Genomic DNA, 22,820 nt, shown 5'->3' on the forward strand with positions numbered 1-22,820 from the left:
CATATTTATTGTGGCTCTCGAGGACCGGGATTGCCTATCCCTTGACTAGGGGGACACTCCGTGAAGTTAAATCGGTGTTTCTCAACTCGGTCCTGGAGTCCCCCCTGGCAAGTCAGGCTTTCAGGAAAATCCACAATGAATACGCATGAAAGAAAGTTGCAGATAATGGAGGCAGTGTATGCAAATTAAGTTTACGCATAGTCATTGTGGATATCCTGAAAACCCCCAGGACTGAGTTGAGAAACACTGAGTTACAAAATAGGAGAAAAGATCTTTTTGTTCAAAGTAGAGTTAAGCTCTGGAATTCCCTTCTGCACCAAGTCAAAATTTAGAGGGAACTTTGTGCCCCTCTCTCCACCGGGGCAATTTTAATGTAGCTGGAAGCCTTACTAAAGTGTGGTAAGTGTTTTGTTCTTACCACATGTTAACTGTAAAACCTAGGGCTCCTTTTATCAAGCCGCGCTAGCGGGGTTAACGCGCGTGGCATTTCATCATGCGTTAACCCCCGTGCTGGCCTAAAAACTAACGCCTGCTCAAGGGAGGCGTTAGCGGCTAGCACGGCCGGTGGTTTAGCGTGCGGTATTACACGCGTTAAACCGCTAGCGCGGCTTGATGAAAAGAGCCCCTAGTCTACAGAAACTGCAAAGCCTTATGGTAAATGTCAGGGGCGTGGCCAGCATCTGTGCTCTGCCAGGAAGACACCTCCCACCTCATTCTGTAATCTTGTGCGCACGTTTTCATGCTTACCACGGATTCTACCACATATTTATTTATATGCCAATCGGAAAATACGGACCCCTAGACCTGTCTCCAGGCCCGTCCAGGTTCCAACCATTCCCGCCCTGTAATACTCTAATTTCGCCCCCAGTCCCACACTAGCCCTTCCCCCCACCGCCTGCTCTTTTGGGGCAGGGAGGAAATTCGTGCATGCGTGGATTTCCTCCCTGCCCGATGTGATTTGAGGAGGCTTTTCAAAACTTGGACAAAGTGCCAGGTTTTGAAACGCCGTCTGAACCCCCAGACATGTCCTTAAAATATGGATGTGGCCGGGGAAATCCAGATGTCTGGTAACCCTATATATACCACTTATGGCCTAAGTGGATAGGTGTAGGAAGATCGCTCCTGCCCCGAAAGCCCGCTAGACTACCAGGCAAGGCCAGAATGCCGGGAGGAAGGCTGGAACGTCCTAAACTATGGGGGGTTTCCCCCTCCCCCCAAAAAATCGTGAATATGTGAAACCGTAAGTGTCGAAACCACGAATAGGGAGGGGGAAGTGTAATGCAACACATATCTGTAATCAAACATAGTTACACAGGACAACGTCAGGGGATTCTCAGAACAGTTTGACATTTATTACAGGAACTTGGTTGACAAATTAGAATAACCGTACTCTGGTAGAACTGTTTCCCAGACTACAAGGGCCTTCCCTGTCCAAGGATAGAGAAGATGAGTGAAAGCATTACAGTTACTGGATGACAGGTCAAAAGCGCGCGCCCAGACAACTGAGCGCAAGGCGGAAGCCCACGCCAAAGAAAAACAGTGTTTTAAGGGGCTCCGATGGGGGGGTGGGGGGGGGAACCCCCCACTTTACTGAATACAGAACGCGCCGGCATTGTGGGGGGTTTGGGGGGTTGTAACCCCCACATTATACTGAAAACTTCACTTTGTCCCTAAAAAAAACAGGGAAAAACTGAAGTTTCCCGTATAATGAGGGGGTTTACAACCCCCCAACCCCCCCCCCAACGCCGGCGCGCTCTGTATTCAGTAAAGTGGGGGGGGGCTCTCCATAAACACCCCCCGTCGGAGCCCCTTAAAACACTGTTTTTCTTCGGCGCGGGTTTCCGCCTTGCGCTCAGTTGTCTCGGCGCGCCTTTGTCGGCGCGCGCTTTTGTCTAAGAACCCAGTTACTGTATATATTCTTTTTTTTTTTAAGTTCAAGTATTTTTATTACGTTTCTAAAACAAATCAACAAAGTGTACAATTATTGACTAAAGTGGCGGAAAAAAACTCCACTTAAAGGGAGCCGAGAGTTTTGCATTACTTCACCTTTTGCAATATTGTAGTTATCCAATTACTGAATAAAAGATAAAGCAAATCAACTGTGCACATCACAAATGCTTACCTTGACTCACACTGGCTACCAATAAAAGCAAGATCCCAGTTCAAATTCTACTGTCTACTATACAAAGTAACACACGGAACGGCACCCAGCTACCTAAACAAAAGACTACACCGTAATCGCTCACACAGACTAAGGAGAACTCAAAACCTATTCACTTACCCTCCTCTCAAAGGTACACGACGTAAGAAACTATACGACAGCCTTTTAGCCACTCAGGCAGCAAGAATTGACACTACCATTTCCAATCTACTGATCAAATCAATAGACATAAAAGAATTCCGAAAAGAAATCAAAACTCATCTCTTCAAAAAACACTTTCCTTCATCTTAACCTCAACATAGCACTAGAAATTACACACACGAACACCCCTCCATAAATATACCTAAACATTGTACAACTCACTTCATCAACCTACGATTTATCTACTACGTGCTCCAAATTTCTCCTGGAAACTTCCAGACTAACAATTGTAACTTGATACATTCCTGATTCTATGTACTGTAATATTCCTGAATTTGTCCAGTCTCTTAAATTGTAATCCGCTTAGAACCGCAAGGCACAAGCGGAATAGAAATCTGTAATGTAATGTAATGTAATGTAATGTAATAAAAAATATATAACATGTATAAGACTAACACACACATTATCAGTAAATGTTATGTCTGCCTGCATACAAGCATATAAGAGAATTTCCAATGAGCATTACTTAATAATTAAGGGACTCATAATCGAAAGAGAGAAACGTCCAAAAGCCGGCCTAAGTCGGCACTTGGACGAACATTGTCCAAAAACGTCCAAGTGCCGATAATAAAAACGGGTTTTGGACGTATTTCTAAACGACCTAGGCCTTCATAGTGGCGCTGAACGACCAAAGCTAAATGGGGCGTTTCGGGAGGAGTGTCAAGGGCGGGAGTTGGACGGGACGTGGGCCGGCTTAGACTTAGTTGTACAGCATGTATAACCGAAAGTTATACAGCCCAGGATCGACGGAACTTGGACGTTGTGACTTAGACCATGTAAAACATGGTCGAAATCTCAAAAAAAACACCTAAAGTAACCAGATAAGCACTGGAAACACATAAAACAAATCCCCACACACTACCCCAGTGATCACTGCCCCCCCCCCAACCCTATAAAAATATTAATCACACCTTTAAAATTCAGCCTCCAGACCATCATCACCTGGCAGCCTGGCATAGAAAAGCCTAGTCGTCCAGCACAGAGGTGGTTTAAGCAATTTTGGGGGGGTGTTAGGGACCCATGGAGAGGAGGAGCCCCTGTAATCACTGCATTGATACTTAAACACGTGCACTCCCCTATACACCCCCAAAACCCTTTTGTACTGGCATATAAGTGGCTCCTGCAGCCATGAGGGCTATTGGAGTGGTGGATAAGCGGGTCTAGGGGATTCTGGAGGTGGTTTGGAGGGCTTATAAGGGAGCTGTAGGGAGAAGACATGGCACCCTTTTTGTGAAGTTCACAGCAGTGCCCTGTAAGGTACCCCACTATTTAGGTGCCATGACTGGGTGTTCAGTCCATCACTTTGCAGGCCCCTCCCACGTCCAACAGGGCTTGTTCTAGGCCTTTTTGACTTGGACGAAAATGTGGTATAAAGATGGACGATTTAGCGGCTTGGACGATCAGATCGGCAGGACGTATAATTAGACGATTTTTGAAAGGGAAAAAAATTTGGACGTATTTTTTGAAAATGTGTCATTTTTCACTTTGGACGACTTGCGGCTTAGACGAAAACGGACTTAGCCATTCCTTTCGATTATGCCCCTCCAACGAGCATCACATAGGGCTCCTTTTACTAAGGTGTGCTAGCGTTTTTAGCGCAAGCAGGATTTTACCGCACGCTATGCAGCTAGAACTAATGCCAGCTCAATGCTGGCGTTACGGTCTAGCGCGTGGGGCAATGCTATTCCGTGTGTTAATGCCCTAACGCAGCTTAGTAAAAGGAGCCCTTAATGATTATGCTAAGAGAAGATGATCAGTATAATCTTTATATCATATGATCTAAAATGCTGATTGTCAGTGGTCTAAATTACAATAAGACTGGACCGGACTCCAGATTTTAAGGAATGATCTAGTGGAATGATGGTTTTCAAACTTGCTAGTAATACAAACTGCGTTCCACCATACAATGAATTCGGTGTCAGGTCAAAAGCGCGCCGGGTCAAAGGTGCGCACAGACAATTGAGCACAGCGCGGAGGCACACGCCGCAGAAAATTACTGTTTTTAGGGCTCCGACGGGGGGGGGCATGGGGGGAACCCCCCCACTTTACTTAATAGAGATCGCGCCGCATTGTGGGGGCGCTGTGGGGGGTTTGGGGGGTTGTAACCCCCCACATTTTACTGAAAACTTCACTTTTTCCCTGTTTTTAGGGAAAAAGTTAAGTTTACAGTAAAATATGGAGGGTTACAACCCTCCAAACCCCCCCCCCAACGCTGGCGCGATCTCTATTAAGTAAACTGGGGGGGGCTCTCCAACAAAACCCCCCGTCGGAGCCCCTAAAAACTGTAATTTTCTTCGGCGCGCGCCTCCGTCTTGCGCTCAGTTGTCGGCGCGCGCCTTTGTCTTTCGCGGGGTTGTCTATGAACCATGAATTCTACCTTAGACAAATTCTTCCAGCAGCGCCAGATGTTTGAGGATAGCCAGAATCAGGAGAATATCAAGCAAGCGAGCGTTGGCCTCCGTTAGGGATTGTGGGAGACCTTGTCATGTTAGCCCAATAATTTTGAAATTTAATGGCTCTTCAGCATGGACGAAATGGTGCTCCAAACTCTCTGCGTCCTCATCAAAGGCCAACTCCCAAGTGTTTTGCAATTTGCCCACGGCACTTAGAATTAACCAAACTTAGTTCAACAATGAAGGCGAATATCAGTTTCTGGGGAGTAACCTTTTCATTTTAGGTTTTCACCCGGGTATATCCCACAGACCACGTGCACCATGACAGTACACTGTATGAAATGAAAAGGAAGATATTAATACTTTTTTTAAATCCGATTTCACAGTCATCTGGTTCCTAAGACAATGAGAACTGCCTCCATTTATTGCCTCGGGGTCATGACTTGGAAATTGGAAAGAGATGGAACAGGACAGCACATATTAGAAATACATTTAAGGCAGGGATTCCTCTTTCTTGAGGCCAACTGTGCCTGGCTCCGAGCCCTTACTCCGCTCTTATCTGACTAGACAATTCTAAGTCACAAATGTAGAGAAATTTACGTCCTTTAGCATTTTGGGATCTTCTTCAAGTTACAATGACTTCACTGGAAATTATTGATCACCACATCCATCAGATGAACTTTGCATTCTGTGACTCAAGAGGCTGGAAATTACTTGTCTGCAAAAATGGTCTTGGAACTCTTTATGAAAAAGCCCTGTACTGGGGACCAGTTGTATGTCTGGTGGCAGTGCCATCCACAGGGCCTGGGCCCGGAGATATTTTAAAGGAGGCTATAACCACAAGGCTTTCATCAGCATGAAAATTGCCCCTTTTCCCTGCGAGTAAAAGCAGGTGCTGTGCCGATCCTTTGGCGCTAGAAAAGGTTCAAAGAAGCGCGACCAAGATGGTAAAGGTGATGGAACTCCTCTCGTATGAGGAAAGACTGAAAAGGATAGAGCTCTTCAGCTTGGAGAACAGACGGCTGAGGGGAGATAGGATTGAAGTCTACAAAATCCTGAGTGGAGTAGAACGGGGACAAGTGGATCGATTTTTCACTCCGTCAAAAATTACAAAGACGAGGGGACACTCGATAAAGTTACAGGGAAATACTTTTAAAACCAGTTGGAGGAAATAATTAAGCGCTGGAACGTGTTTGCTAGAGAATGTGGTAAGTGCGGATAGCGTAGCTGGTTTTAAGAAAGCTTTGGACAAGTTCCTGGAGGAAAAGTCTATAGTCTGTTATTGAGAAAGACATGGGGGAAGCCACTGCTTGCCCTGGATCGGTAGCACTGAATGTTGCTACTCTTTGGGGGTTCTAGAATCTTGTTACTCTTTGGGATTCCGGAATCTTGCTATTCTTTAGGATTCTGAACGGAATGTTGCTACTCCGTGGGTTTGGGCCAGGTACTAGTGACCTGGATTGGCCACCGTGAGAACGGGCTACTGGGCTTGATGGACCCAGTAAGGCTCTTCTTATGTTCTTAGGACTCTGTTGGCTTTGCTACACCCCAGAAGCTGTTGCTCTAGCCAACTGCCTAGTCTGTCTAATGGGTGAACTTCCCCCGCTGGTTGTGGTGATAAATAATTTCCAGTGAAGTAATTTTAATTTGAAGAAGATCCCAAAATGCTGTAGGATGTAAATTTCTCTACATTTGTGACTCGGAATTGTCTAGTCACACAAGATCGGAGTAAGGGCTCAGAGTCAGGTACAGTTGGCCTCAAGAAAGAGGCATCCCTGCCTTAAATGTATTCCTAATATGTTTAATCTCTTTCCAATTCCCAGAGATTGCCTACAATCTTTAGCAGATATTCACTGAGTTGCTCCACACAGTTGCACTCCGGATTGGAGGAAACCTCTTAGTGAAATGGATGTGGAAGCTCAGGATGTGTTCTTTCTACAGCCATCGTCTGCTTCTGGCTCCTCCTCTTCTGATGACAGCAGTTGACCTTCCTAAGAGGCACTTTACTGTATATCATAGACTGTCCCTCACTAGTAGCCAGAGCAGACCTCATCTAGAACTCACTCTTGCGATGCCTGGCAGAAGTATTCTTTGCCTGAAAAGGTGACTTACCAGAAAGCCCTGGGCAAAGCTGTCGGTGCCCTGCTGCTTGCTCTGCGTCTCCAGGTAGCGCCTCAGGATCTCCTCCTGGTTCATGCTGAGGGAGCCGAAGTGTTGGCCCCAGCACTGGCCCGGTTGACTAACTTTCTGAGGTCTCAAGGAAGGGCTGAGCAAGAGCCACTGTGGTCAGAGGAAGATGTCTCTCTCTCTCTGCTTCAGGGTCCTAATGCCTCCCTTTCCTCCACCGGGGCGATTGATGGCTGAGCCGGGGCAGAACTCTGACTTTCCTCCAGGAGACAACTGATTTGGCAGCTGCCAAAAAGAGCTCTGACCCGGGACTGCTGCAATTTGTGATTTGCTGTGGTGACAGCCCACCGCTAACAACGCTGTTTGCAGAAAGCAGAAAGAGACATACTGGTGCATGCAAACTTGCAGAGAGAGAGAGAGAGACATACAGTACAACATTCATAGAAAGAGAGAGAGAGGGAGAGACACACATACAGTACAACATAAAGAGAGAGAGAGAGAGAGAGAGAGACACACACACAAACACAGAGAGAGAGAGAGACATACAGTACAACATACAGAGAAAGAGGGAGAGACACACACAGACATACAGAGAGAGAGAGACATACAGTACAACATGGAAAGAGAGAGGGAGATACATACGCACACATACAGAGAGAGACATACACACACACATACATACAGAGAGAGACATACTGTACAACATACAGAGAGAGAGAGACAGGGAGAGACACACATACAGAGAGAGAGACGTACAGTACAACATTCAGAGAGAGGGGGAGAGACATACAACATACAGAGAAAGAGAGAGGGAGAGACACACATTCAGAGAGAGAGAGAGAGAACATAGAAGCCAGCTCTTTGGGTGCTTGAGCACCCCCAATATTGAGCAAACTCCTTGACTGTCACCAGGGAGAGGTAAGTTCCATTGGGTTAAGCAGCCCCAATAATTTTGAAAAGTTGGCTCCTATGAGACAAAGTATGCAGAGAGACACACAGACATTCATATACTCATAGCGAAGCTTACACCCTGAGTCAAGATTATTATTTATTTTTTTTAATATGCTCTATTTTGAGCTATTCATGGGTAAGATGGATAAAACCAGTACCAAACGTTGTGAGCGAGTGCAAAGTGATGCATAGCGGAAAAAAAGAACCCCAAATGTAGCTCCATCGCTTTAAAGCAGAACCTTGCAGTGAGCTGGTGGTAAGAACTGAAGCAGAGCCACTCTCCAGGCCAGGCTTCTTCCCCAGTTCTCCAAGTTTCAAATGCATTCCAGTGGCCCCATCTCAAAAAAGAGAGAGCAGGATTGGAAAAGGTGCAGAGAAGGGTGATGCAAATGATAAAAGGGATGGGATGAGGAACTGAAGAAAAGCTCTTCAACCTGGAGTGGAACGGGTCGATATGAAGCGCTTCTTTGCTCTTCCCCAAAATACTAGGACTAGGGGGGGGGGGGGCTGGGCTTCATGGACCTTCGGTCTGTTCCAGGATGGCAACTCTTCTGTTCTTATGAAACTACACAAATAAAGGTTTGTACCAAATGTTTCCCAACCCTGTCCTGTTGAGTTTTCGGGATAACCCTAATGAATATGCATGAGAGAGATTTGCATATAATGGAGGTGGCAGGCATGCAAATCTGCCCTATGCATATTCATTAGGGCTATTCTGAAAACCCGACTGGCTGGTGATCCTCCAGGACAGGGTTGGGAACCACTGCTCTAGGGTACATGGAGAGAGAGGAAGTCCTCAAGCAGTGGTGAAACGAGGGTACGAAGCGCCCACTCCGCCCCCTCCTGCCATGCGTGTGCACCCCTTCCCTCCCCCCGTAGCGCCTCAACGTTCCTGTCGCGAGCAGCAACCCCAACCAGAATCAACTCTCCTTCCGAAGTCACTTTCTAGGCGTGGGTCCAGGAAGTGATGTCAGAGGAAGAGCCTCCTAGGCGTGGGTCCAGGAAGTGATGTCAGAGGAAGAGCCGATGCTGGCGCGAGCAGCAGGTTAGGGTTGCTGCTTGCACCAGGAACGTTAAAGAGCTAAGGGTGAAGAGAAGGGGGCGTGTCCGTGTAGGGTGGGGGCAGAGAGGAGGATGGGCGCTGGCGCCCCCGCCAAGACGGCGCCCGAGTTGGACCACCCCCTTGCACTATGCCACTGTCAAGGTGTCTATTTTAAGAGTTTACCCACTATATGGAAGTATTATCTAATACAGAGGTTCTCAACTCAGTCCTCAAACACTTCCAACCAGTTAGGTTTTCAGGATATCCATAATGAATATGCATGAGATAGGTTTTCAGGATATCCACAATGGATATGCATGTGCCTCTATTGTATGTAAACCTGACTGGCTGGGTGTTGGGTCAGTGAAACTTGAAACTTGATATGTTAGATGAGCATTCTGGGAGGAGGGGGAGAAGCCCCGCCTTAAAATATTTTGTGAAAGGAAAGAAGGCAGAGACAGTCAATGCTCTTCACAAGAAAGGGATTGCACCTCACTGCTGTGCTTGTGTGTTTTGCTAATCCTCTTTGAGATGTGGAAATGCTGCCCCCTGCTGTCTCATGTGTTCATCACTAGTAAACATCCTCCTCCTTCGGCAGTGATTCCTGAACCTGTCCCGAGGGAACCTCAGCCAGTCAAAAATTACAAAGACTAGGGGACACTAGATGAAGTCACAGGGAAATGCTTTTAAAACCAATTGGAGGAAAAATAAATTTCACTCAGAGAATAGTTAAGCTCTGGAACGCGTTGCCAGAGGATGTGGTAAGAGCAGATAGCTTAGCTGGTTCTAAGAAAGGCTTGGACAAGTTCCTGGAAGAAAAGTCCATAGTCTGTTATTAAGAAAGACACAGGGGAAGCCACTGCTTGCCCTGTATCGGTAGCATGGAATGTTGCTACACCTTGGGTTTTGGCCAGGTACTAGTGACCTGGATTGGCCACTGTGACAATGAGCTACTGAGCTTGATGGACCATTGGTCTGACCCAGTAAGGCTATTCTTATGTTCTTATGTTTTCAGGATACCCACAAGGAACATTCATGAGATTTACTTGCACACACTGCCTCATTGGTATGCAAATCTATCTCATGCATATTCATTCTGGAAATCCTGAAAACCTGATTGGGAGCCCCTGTCCAATGGTGTGATGGGCAGAGTCTTAGCAGAAAATGAAAAAGAACGATGTTTCTTTTACTGAACCACTACCGCTGCAAATTCCTTATGTCTCATAGAGGTGGATCTTCTCAGTCCAATAATGGTGCCAGGACGCAAGGAACTTAATCAGGGAGTGACCCGTCAAAGTTCAAGTATGGATGCCTCTTCTACAAAGCCCTACATGGTCTTCTATCTAATTGCTCAGTACCTGTTCTCGCCTCCAAGCTGCTCCCCATGTTCCCAATAATTTTCTACCTTCCCTTCAGTCACAAGCCTTACTCAGAAAAGATTCATTATCATACCAAGCTGCTTCCAGGGAACCTGAACTGGGCCAAATGGTTAAAAACCCATCTGTTCTCAAAATTTTTGTAATTCCTCCAAAGTAGCGTAGAGATATGAAACTTTTGCTAACTTGTTGATGCCAATGTTCTAACCATTGTAGCTCACTAACAATGGTCAGCCCATCTCTTTTGTAAACCGCATAGAACCAAAAGGCTTTTGTAATGTAATGTAATGTAATGTAATTTATTTCTTATATACCGCTAATCCGTTAGGTTCTAAGCGGTTTACAGAAAATATACTTTAGGGTGCATTAAAATTATAAGTAAGATAGGTACTTAGAAATTCCCTTACTGTCCCGAAGGCTCACAATCTAACTAAAGTACCTGGATAATAAATAAAAATTTATGATATGACCAAAGAGAATACCCAAAGCCCCATTAAAATGTTTGAGAAATCAACACTAGGGCGTTTTGAGATCTTTTTCCTTGTTCTTCAAATGTCACTGTTGGCAACATATCACCAGGTTCGTCTTTCAGTATCATATTTTATGTGTTGTCCAACACCAGTTGGGTTTCAATTTTTGATTTGGAACCTGTACAAAGAAGCCAAAGAAACTGTGGACCACCACCACGACACTTGGCTGCCAAAAGATGGTCCAGACTAACTACAAGGAAAGACACAACCAAGTAGCAGCCATGACGCACTGGAAGATCTGCTGAAAATATCATTTGCCAGTAAACGCAAATTGCTGGAACCACAAAATCAAAACTGTCGTAGAATATGGACAAGCCATATTTTAAAAAATTTCATTTAATTTTTGTGTAGAAATGTTGGAAACAGTTTATACTGCTTCTCGGCCTAAGCAAAATTGTATTTGTGTGGTTTAACACCCTCCTTTTTTTTTTTTTTAAACTTTCATCTATATAACAAAGACCAAAGTCCGGTGGAAAATACCGAAAGAAAGCCAGACACACTCACAAAAATTAGCAGCTCTTAGCCCTGGCCACCATTTCCTGTGTAGGGTAAGAGAGTGCAGTGTACTGATGTCTCTCCTGGCTCTTGTAACATTTTTGACCACAGGTAAGATAATTTGTAAAGTCAATGACACATTCTGTAATGTGTTTTATTGCAATGATTATTGTAATGCGTTTCTGGTTGGTTTGCCTTCACATCAAACCCACCAGTTCCAGTTGGTTCTGAATTTCCTGCGAAACTTTTATATAGTGCGAAGAAATGTGATCATAGGCCTGAACTGTTCGAACAACATTGGCTTCCAATTAGCTACAGCATTTCTGGCAAAATGTTGTTGTTGACCCATCGGGTATACTATTCTATTATTTCTCCTGGCTTGTTGTCTCTTTGGATCCCATATCATCTTAATAACAATAATAATTTTATTTTTTATATACCATCTAACCAAAAATGGTTCTATGCGGTTTACAACAAATAAGAACCGATCATACATTAAAAATGCAATTTAAAAGGCAATAAATTACATAACGGAAGCATAAAATTTTTAAACGAAACAACCAGTTAGGATACAAATTTTTCAAACAGTTGGGTCTTCAATAGTTTTCTAAAATCAAGATAAGAAGAGGATCCTAGCATAATTTTACCGAACCAATCATTCAATTTGGCAGCTTGAAAAGAGAGAGTTCTCTCCAGAAATCTTTTGTAACGACATAATTTAGCGGAGGGAAATGTAAACAGACAAACTCTGAGTGTGACTTTATTCGGGTGGTTCAGAGAAAAATGGGAGACAAGGTATCCAGGTGACAAGCCAAAAATAGATTTGTAACAGATACAAGCAAACTTAGACAAAACTCTGGCCTCAATCGGCAGCCAATGAAGTTTCAAATAATATGGTGTAATATGCTCCCATTTTTTCAATCCAAAGATCAATCGAACTGCGGAGTTTTAAAAGCACTCAAATAGATAACATTACAATAATCAAGAATACTTAAAACGGATGACTGCACTAACAGACGGAATGAAGCTTCATCAAAATATTTCTGAATAGTGCGAAGTTTCCAGACATTCTTTGAGATCTTCTTCTGCTAATCGATTGGTCGTTCCATTCATGACTTCAATCTTGCATGTCACTTCACGTGAAAAAGGGTTTTGCTGCTGTGCTCTCTCACTGTGGAATGATCTTTCTCCAGATTTAAGACGTGTTGTCTTCAGACTTAAGATAGCACTGAAGACTTGGCTTTTAAGAAAGGTTTTTGATTCATTTGTTAAATAGTCTGTTTTCTTTTCTATGGACACTGTCACTTTAAATCTTTAGGTTGTGCCAACACCGTGAGCTTTCAGGCACGCAGGATCACCAGTTCTTAGTTTTCTGCAGAGCCAAAAAGATGTGTTATCGGTCTCTCTTCAGTACTTCCAACTTTAAAGTCTTTTTTTTGTGCTCTCTGATATTATTTTATTGTTTGTTTCTTCATAATTCTTCATTTTCATTGTTTTTCAGTATTTTGTTCGAATATGGTTTAAATTCTGTCAATTTTTCCATTTGTGACCTTTGGGCCACTTTGAGGCCCTTTTTACAATGCAAGGAGCATCATCGTTTTTCAGTATACTTTTTCACTTGAGTTCCACGGGCCAGCAAACCTTTTGACTTTGCTTCAGCCATTCTTCCCTCCAAGTCAACGAAGGTGCTGAGTGGCTTCTAGAAATGTACTCAAAGTAATTGGACCATTTCCAGCTCTGACCCCCATAACCGATGTGTTCAGTGTCTTGATCCTGAACATTGGGACATTCACTGTGAACTCTATCTCATATGCAAAAGCAGTTACTGGAAGCCCAACAAATCCAGTGTGAGGAGATTTGGCACCCGACGCCTAACCTGCGTCTTTATCAACACTGGTTGGACCAACATCAAACAGAGAGCGTTGACTATCCAGCTCTCTGTAGAGAAAAGACTCAACATCGTCTTCGTCCATGCCTTATGCATCGGGGAATGCCTCACACAAGAAATTTAAGAAGCATAAACATTCTTCCCCTTCTAGGTTTGGCACGTTGCCTTCCAAGATGTCCACCTCCTCGATGCATAGTAAGCATTAACGCAACCAGCACCACAGACTACTTCCACATCAAGGTCTCTTCTGGTGCAGACATAGTCTCTCCAGAAGAGATGTGGGCTATGTTCATACAAGAACTTTCAGGGCTACTGTAGATGCAGTTTTCATAGGCTTTAAAGATGTCTATGCCTACATCAGCCCAGCCCAAGGATACATTGAGGCGTCTATCAAGGGCAAAGTCATACACCCCTGCTTGACATTGAGCATTGGAGTCGGCACAGATCCATTCAACGCATGTGTCAACTGCAGAGGAGTTATCCCCTGAGTTAGAGTACCGACCCCTTCCTCGATGCATACTCGCCACTCCTCTCAACGCACACTCCCTGATTCTTCCTAGGAGGAAGTATTTTGAGGAGTCTTAGTTATCACCAACCACTCAGATGAGGATCTTTCAAACTGGTCAGCAAGAAAATCTTAAGGAACCTTCAGATCCTCCACTGCCTCAGAGACAAAAGTCTCTACCAGAAAGCATATCTTTTATTGGGCATCTATGTCAGGCAGATGGGTCATGCTTTACTTTTATGCAGTCATTTGGAGGAGATTCATAGTCAAGAAGCTCAAAATATTTAGAGCGAGCTTCTTCCTCTGTCTCCATTTTAATGGGTAACGCATGACCCATCTGCCTGACATAGCTCCTAAGGGATTTAAGTTCTCTAGAGAAGGGATGGGCAACTCTGGTCCTCAAGGGCTGAAATCCAGTCGGATTTTCCCCAATGAATATGCATTGAAAGCAGTACATGCAAATAGATCTCATGTATATTCATTGGGGAAATCCTGAAAACCCGACTGGATTCTGGCCCTAATCCAGTCGGATTTTCCCCAATGAATATGCATTGAAAGCAGTGCATGCAAATAGATCTCATGTATATTCATTGGGGAAATCCTGAAAACCCGACTGGATTCTGGCCCTAATCCAGTCGGATTTTCCCCAATGAATATGCATTGAAAGCAGTGCATGCAAATAGATCTCATGTATATTCATTGGGGAAATCCTGAAAACCCGACTGGATTCCAGCCCTCGAGGACCGGATTTGCCCACCCCTGCTCTAGAAAATGACACTAAGTTACCTTATTCATGGCGGCTAGCTGCTATAAGAGTCCTTTTAAAGCCAGGAAAAGATCCTTCTCTGTATAATTCATATAGTCCAATCTCTACTAGGGACTGATTACAAGATTTTTACAAATATTTTAGCACGTCGGCTAGGGTTTACTTCCTCCTATGATTCATGAAGATCAAGCAAGCTTTATAGTGAGATGGCAAACGTATGATGATGGTTCTATGAGTTTTCCATTTTACTTCAATATGTTAGAACAAAATCTCTCCCAAGGCTGCTGCTGTCCCTGGACGCAGAGACAGTGTTCAATCGTGTCCACTGGCCCTTTATGTTTGCTACTTTGGAGAAAATGGGCTTTGCAAGGTGTTTTTCTATAATAATAATAATAATAGCTTTATTCTTCTATACCGCCATAGTCAGGTGACTTCTAGGCAGTTCACATCGAAGAGGGCTGGACAATCAGCGAATTACAGGATGCAAAAATAGAGGGTACAAACATTTTTGCATAAGAAATAGACATATAACAACATATTACATAAGAAATTGATATATTACAGCATTTTGCATAAGAAATGGACATGAGGGAGATATGGGTCTCAAGTATACATTATGAATCTCAGGTATGCAACCTGAGGTAGAAAGCTGGAAAGTCAACGAAATTACCGAATGCAAACAGAGAGGGTACAACATATTATTGATAGACGGAAAATACGAATATATGAATTTAGTGCTTAGTGTGGCTTCTGTTTTGGAGTTAAATCTGTCAAACACTATGGTTTTAATTACTCTTCGAAATGCGCCATAGGACAGCCTGGCTCCTTTGATGTAGCAGCCCATCCAGGACTGTTGTTTGCTTGCTTGAAACATAAAAGATCTGTCCAAAAAGGATTTGTTTTTACAGCCGGTGGTCCCTGGGTATGCAAATACGTTATTGTTTCTGGTTGGTTGTGAGGGATTGTGTAGTACGAAATGTGGTAGGATATAGGAATTCGCTAGACCCCAGGCCTACTTGAAACAAATACAGGCAAACTTAAACATAATTTGTGCTTCCATTGGCAGCCAGTGTAACCTACTGTAGTAGGGGCTAATGTGGTCGTTTTTTCTCAATCCGAATATCAAACGAACTGCCGTGTTCTGTACTATTCTTAATTTTCGTACTGTTTTCTTTGGGATTCCTAGATAAATGATATTGCAGTAGTCCAGTATTGATAGGACCAGAGACTGCACCAGTAGTCTAAAGCAGCGGTTCCCAACCCTGTCCTGGAGGACCACAAGGCCAATCGGGTTTTCAGGCTAGCCCTAATGAATATGCATGAGAGAGATTTGCATATAATGGAAGTGAGAGGCATGCAAATCTGCTCCTTGCATATTCATTAGGGCTAGCCTGAAAACCCGATTGGCCTTGTGGTCCTCCAGGACAGGGTTGGGAACCACTGGTCTAAAGGATGTAGAGTCAAAGTATTTTTTGATGGTCCTTAATTTCCACAGTGTACCAAAACATTTCTTCACCACTGTGTTTGTGTGGTCAACCATGGTTAGGTGTGTGTCTAGTGGTTAGGGCTGCAGCCTTAGCACCCTGAGGTTGCAGGTTCAAGTCCAGCGCTGCTCCTTGTGACCCTGGGCAAGTCATTTAATCCCCCCCATTGCCCCAGGTATGTTAGTCAGATTGTAAGCCCACTGGGACAGATAGGGAGAAACACTTGAGTACCTGTATGTAAACTACTTAACAACATAAGAACTAGAGAATGACACGATGACAAAATTCATCACCGTTCCCGTCCCAGTGGATAACCGCGGGAAACCATCTTCATGTCATTCTTTAAGGAGAGAGGGAAGAATCAGAGTATGAATGGCCACAACCACTGACCCGCAAGCTTTGCTTTGAAGAATGCTGGTGTAGAAGGACCGAGGTTGAAACAGACACTACAGAATGACAGTCTCTGGTATCCAGAGCAGATATTGTGATGTCATAATGCCTCATTCCACCAGTGCCTAAGAGCCAATCACATCAGTGATGTCACAATGGCTTCATTATCCTTGGCTCACATAAGAATCAGAGTATGAATGGCCACAACCACTGACCCGCAAGCTTTGTTTTGAAGAATGCTGGTGTTGAAGGACTGAGGTTGAAATAGACACTAGAAAATGACATGGGATTATTTCCTGCAGTTATCCACGGGGACGGGGAAGGTGATGAATTTTGTCACCGTGTCATTCTCTAATAAGAACATAAGAATAGCCTTTCTGGGTCAGACCAATGGTCCATCAAGCCCAGTAGCCCGTTCTCACAATGGCCAATCCAGGGGTAGCAAGGAGTAGCAATATTCCATGCTACTGATCCAGGGCAAACAGTGGCTTCCCCCATGTCTTTCTCAATAACAGACTATGGACTTTTCCTCCAGGAACTTGTCCAAACTTTTCTTAAAACCAGCCACTTAGGTAATATTGTCCAAACCTTTCTTAAATCCAGCTACGCTATCTGCTCTTATCACAAACCAGAGAAAATATTTCTTCACTCAACATGCAATTAAACTCTGGAATGCATTGCCGGATAATGTGGTAAAAGCAGTTAGTATAGCAGGATTTTAAAAAGGCTTCGATAACTTCCTAAAAGAGACGTCCATAAGTCATTATTAAGATGGATGTCGGGAAATCCACTGCCTATTCCTAGGATATACAGTATAAAATCTGGTTTACTCTTTGGGATCCTGCCAGGTTCTTGTGATCTGGGATGGCCACTGTTGGACCTGTCCTAATATGTCAGCTCTTTTATTTATTTATTTTAAAAAGGTATATTCCACATATCTTGCAATTCTATGCAAAGTGCAATAAAACATCCAAAGAATAAAAATTGCAACTTACAGCCTTATTATGCTACACATATTACACTAAAAACATCGACAACAACCCCCCCCCCCCAAACAAACACATATCTCCCTCTGCTCTCACTTGATTGAAACTTGACTGTTGGCACATCACTCACAAATTTTTACTTGTTCATTTTCGTCCTCATTGTAGTATTATTCTTGCTAAGTGTTGACGTACCTTCGCTGCATATTATGCAGTTTATTCTTGATGTAAACCGCTCTGAACTGTGAGGTAGGGCAGGATATAAATAAAGCTATTATTATTATTCACTGCTTCAAGTTGAAAAAGAGCACAGAAACAAAACAGTTTTAAGCATATGTATGTTATGTAGTTTCAAGTTTCAAGTTTATTAGTTTTTAATATCCCGATCATAAAACAAATATCTGACCGGTTAACAATAAAATTTAAAATAGAATAGAAAGAACTAGTTGATGGTGTATTAGAAAAGTTAGAGAAAACGTATAAAACATGTACTGACAAACCTGACCGTGGGGAAAAATAGGGAGGAAGGGAAAAGTTACATAATATTAGAAGAAATGTGATAGAGGGAAGGGGTAGAACATGAGGGATAAGGGTGCATGGTTTAAAAGATATGCGCTGAAGTAAAGGTTAGTTTTGGAAAAAAAAAAAAAAAAAAGATAAATAAGTAAACAAAGTATAGATTAAGATTTGTCGAAAGCATCTTGAAATAAGAAAGTTTTAAGATTAGTCTTAAATTTTTGTAAATGAATTTCATCCCGAAGAAATTGAGGGAGAGAATTCCATAAGGTGGGGGCAGTTATAGCAAAGTTAGTTTTCCTAGTATAGTAGGATTCTTTTAAAGAAGGAATGAAAAGGAGTTTTTGGTCTGTAGACCTTAATGAACGGGGAGAACTTTGGGGTATTAATAATTTATCGAGGAATAAGGGCAAATGGGAGAGTTTGATTTTAAAAGAGAGCAGTATGATTTATGTAATATCTGTTGTGCTCTGTGATTATTTTTATTCATTGTACGGTATTTGTAAATTATTGTAAATCATTCTTAAGCTCCTGGTACAGATGGTTGTCCTTTCATCCCTACAGTTTCAGCCTCACATCTTCTTTGGTCAGACAAAGAAATGACAGCGACAGCAGGATCAGCGATCACCATACACTGCTTGTATGACAAGCAAAGATTTCTCTATTATAAAAAGTACTGGTGTTATGGAGACTCCCGAATTCACTGTACTATTTTGGGTGACACACAGAATTTTGTGCAGGAGAAATATAAGGGAAGATTAACAATCAAAAAGGTCAGGACTGGAGTGTATTCTGTCACCATGACCAAGCTAACTCTGGAAGATTCAGGAACATACTGGTGTGGGATAGATAAGCCTTTTGGAGATATAATGTTTAAAGTGCAAATTACTGTTATTGAAGGTAAGTTATTTTCTACGCATTTCAAATGGGTATTTCTTCATTTGTTACAGGGGTTTTCAACCCAGTCCTTGGGCCCACCCAGCCAGTCAGATTTCCAAGATATCTTCAATGAATATGCATGAGTTAGATTAGTACAACAAGGAGGCAGTGTATGCAGATCTATTCTATGCATATTCATTGTGCATATCCTGAACATCTGATTGGCTGGGTGCGCCCCAAGGCCTGACTTCAGAAATCATTGATCTGTTAAATCTGCAAACTATTAGATACAAGATAGCCACATTTGGATTGACTGTGTCGCTGGTCTGAAGCTGCATACTGACCAGTTCTTGAGCTGCACGTTTCCTAGTTCAAGGAATGAGATCTTTGGGCCAGTCCTGGTTTTGAACTTACACTGCAATGCAGTGTGGTATTTGTAGTTCCACATTTTGCCCATTGCTATCATTGCAGCAAGTCTCAAAATGCATCAGGAGTGGATTTTTGGAAATCCAGGACTAGCCTTGAGTCCACTGGTTCTCAACCCAGTCCGTGGGCACATCCAGCCAGTCAGGTTTATAGGATATCCACAATAAATATGCATAGTATGCAAATCTATCTCATGCATATTCATTATAGATATCTTGAAAATTCAATTTGTTGGGTGTGCCCTCAGGTCTGGGTTGAGAACCCATGTGTTAATCGCCCTTCTGGAGCTGGATGGCTTAGCAGCTCTGTGATTGGCTGAATCAAAGATTGATCAGCCAGTCATGCTTCCCTCCTTCTACTGGGATACAGCAGCTGTTGCCTGATTGGATGCGGTTTGCAAAGTTTTCAGGGGATGCTGATGTATTCAGTTTCTGAGCTGTTTAATGTTATTGTTATGGTGGTAGAGCTTAAAACTTCTCTCCTTATCTGGTGATCTGATATCTTTCTCCTCTCCTTCTCACAGTCTGGCATCTTTCTCCCCTCTTTCCTTTCCCTCCTCTCCCCTTTCTGTTCTGGCATCTCTCTGTCCTTCTCTTCCCTCTCTCTCCTACCTTAATCTGGAATCTTCCTCTCCTTATTCCCTACCCTGGTATGGCTTCTCTCTCTCCTTCCCTCTCCCCTCCAATAATCTGACATCTCTTTCCTTCCCTTTCCCCTTCCTGTGGTCTGGTATCTCTCTCCTTCCCTTCACTCCTCCTCCCTTCCATGGTCTGGAATCTCTCTCTCTCTCTTTCCCTGCCCCTCCAGTAGACAGAAATCACTTTCCTTCCCTCCCCCTCCAATATTTGAAATCTCTCTTCTTCTATTTCCTCTTTCTTGTGGTCCCTACCTTAGTCTGGAATCTCTCTCTCTTCCTTTCCTTCCCTGGTCTGGCATCTCTCTTTCCTTCCCTCCCCCTTCCAGTAGCTCAGCACATGTCTCTCCTTCCCTTTTTCCCTTCTTGTGGTCTGGTATCTCCTTTTTTTAATTCATTCATTCATCCACCCATCCATCCCATCCTTCCAGGAGAGCTCAGAACAGGTTACAAGTTTACATACATAACAAAGCATGGTAAAATATAACATGACATAACATAACAAAACATTTGTATACTGCAAAACCATATGGATCCTTGTGGTCAAAAGTGAATTAAGAAAAACTGGACGTCTGTCAGTGAATTATAAAAAAAGAATAATGAATTATAAAAATCTATCATACATATAAGATTTTAATTATTTTCTAAAAATTCATATATGAGGTAGAATCAAAAAAATAGTCCGCGGAGAATGGAGTCCCAGATAGCTGCTTGATATGAAAGCAATCTATTGTAAAATCTTTTAAAATGGCATCCTTTAACCGGTGGTAATGCTAATATTGTTGATATACGTGGGGAACGTCGAAAACTAGAAAAATTGAAATGGTCAACTAAATATCCAGGAGCCATACCATGCACCACCTTATAACATAAACTTCCGAACTTAAACATCACTCTCACCTCAATAGGGAGCCAATGTAACTTTCTGTAATATGGATTTACGTGATCTGCCTTTTTCCAATCTACAAATCAGGCGCAGGGCAGTATTTTGTATCATTCGCAATCTATGATCATTTTTTTGAAAACCGCCCAAATGTACAATATTAAAGTAATCCAATATTCCTAAAACAAGAGATTGCACTAATAATCTGAATGCATTATCATTAAAATAAGGCCTGATGTTATGGAACTTCCATAATGTAAAATAGCATTTTCTGATCTGAGTGGCAACCTGTGCATCATTGATAGATACCTATCCAAATACACATCAAATACCTAATAGTTGGAACAATAGGGAAGTTAATTTCATTTAAAGTCAAACTTCCTTCCTCGCATTTGAATGGTGATGCTAAGAAAAATCTAGTTTTCTCTGAATTTAATTTGAGTTTATAATCCTTCATCCACTCCTCTATTGTCGCAAATATTGATGATATTATTTGTAAAACATTTGAAATGTGAGAGTGTAATGGAAGAACAATTGATATATCATCTGCATAGCTTTATAATTTTATTCCATAATTACATAGGCCTAGATTCTTTACAAACAACGTGTTAAATAAACGACGGACTGCTATTGCAGCTGTTCTGGTAGCAAATTTAAGAAAGCGAGTTATTCTCAACAAAACACTTATGTAAATGAGGTTGACGGAGAGTAGCGAAGACTTGCTAAATTTGCATGTGCTCAACACTACTGATAGTGATGGGCACATGTGCAAAAAAAAAAAAAAAAATCCACAAAAAGAAAAAAAAACACAACAAAACACAACAGCAGTGGGTTAGATGCCCATTCTCTCCCACTGCCATACAACACGCCCCCCTGCAGCGGGAGAGATGCCCACTTTCTCCCACTGCCAAGTGAAACTCCCCCCAGCAGTGAGAGAGATGCCCACTCTCTCCCGCTGCCAACCAAACCCCCCCCCCCAGTGGGAGAGATGCCCACTCTCTCCCGCTGCCAAGCAATCCCCCCAGCAGTGGGAGAGATGCCCATTCTCTCCCACTGCCACACAACACGCCCCCCCTGCAGCAGGAGAGATGCCCACCTTCTCTCACTATGTTTCCAATAACCAGGGACAATGTAACAAGTAAAGTCAGAAAAGTAATTAGGTAATAGAAAAAGACTGACTTGATTGGTAAAGCCAACATATGAGAAGAACCTGCTAGACTGCCACGTGGCTCAGAGATATGTAACTCTGAAGAGGGGGAGGTCACCCCCTCTTAAAATAAGAGTTTTTCATCCAATCATAGCTTGATATACAGTATTGTCAGGTTCGACTCAAGAAGGCAATTGTATTCATTGATTCTAAATGATACTTTGGAAACTCTAAAACTTTAAACAAAAAGGAGTTGCATCCAGGTTGCACTGAAAATATAAAGATGCACTTAGCTCATATGCAAAATAACTTCTCAGGGTCCCGACGTGGCCCCGTTTCGGCGACTGCTTCAGGAGACCCCGCCGCTCTGTTGCTCAGAACTTTCTCAGCTTATGACCGATCACAGTTTGAATCTTTTCACTATTGCGACATTGTGCAAAAATTTTAACTCTCGAGTGGCGGGGTCTCCTGAAGCAGTCGCCGAAACGGGGCCACGTCGGGACCCTGAGAAGTTATTTTGCATATGAGCTAAGTGCATCTTTATATTTTCAGTGCAACCTGGATGCAACTCCTTTTTGTTTAAAGTTTTAGAGTTTCCAAAGTATCATTTAGAATCAATGAATACAATTGCCTTCTTGAGTCGAACCTGACAATACTGTATATCAAGCTATGATTGGATGAAAAACTCTTATTTTAAGAGGGGGTGACCTCCCCCTCTTCAGAGTTACATATCTCTGAGCCACGTGGCAGTCTAGCAGGTTCTTCTCATATGTTGGCTTTACCAATCAAGTCAGTCTTTTTCTATCACCTTCTCTCACTGCCAAGCCATCTCAATAATGGCCTAATGACTATGGAGGGAAAGTCCATAGTCTGCTATTGAGGCAGACAAGGGGGAAGCCACTGATTGCCCTGGGTTTGGTAGCATGGACTGTTGCTTCTATTTGGGATTCCAGAATCTTGCTCTTCTTTGGGATTATGTTTGGAATGTTGCTACTAATTGGGATTCCAGAATCTTGCTCTTCTTTGGGATTCTGTTTGGAATG

At 43.0% G+C, this 22,820-nt stretch overlaps 1 protein-coding gene across 3 annotated transcripts in view; it reads right to left on the bottom strand.

The window, feature by feature from the left end:
• The window catches only part of PTPN22 (protein tyrosine phosphatase non-receptor type 22), a 65,780-nt gene extending 58,786 nt beyond the window's left edge, over window positions 1-6,994 (bottom strand). For all 3 annotated transcript variants that reach the window (XM_033918665.1, XM_033918663.1, XM_033918668.1), the window contains exon 1: window positions 6,868-6,994. In XM_033918665.1, coding sequence (XP_033774556.1) covers window positions 6,868-6,951 — 84 coding nt within the window. In that variant the 5' untranslated portion in view covers window positions 6,952-6,994. The remainder of the gene's footprint in view (window positions 1-6,867) is intronic.
• Between the last annotated feature and the right edge of the window lie 15,826 nt (window positions 6,995-22,820).

Source organism: Geotrypetes seraphini, chromosome 13 (genome assembly GCF_902459505.1).
Source record: "Geotrypetes seraphini chromosome 13, aGeoSer1.1, whole genome shotgun sequence".
NCBI classification, from domain to species: domain Eukaryota; kingdom Metazoa; phylum Chordata; class Amphibia; order Gymnophiona; family Dermophiidae; genus Geotrypetes; species Geotrypetes seraphini.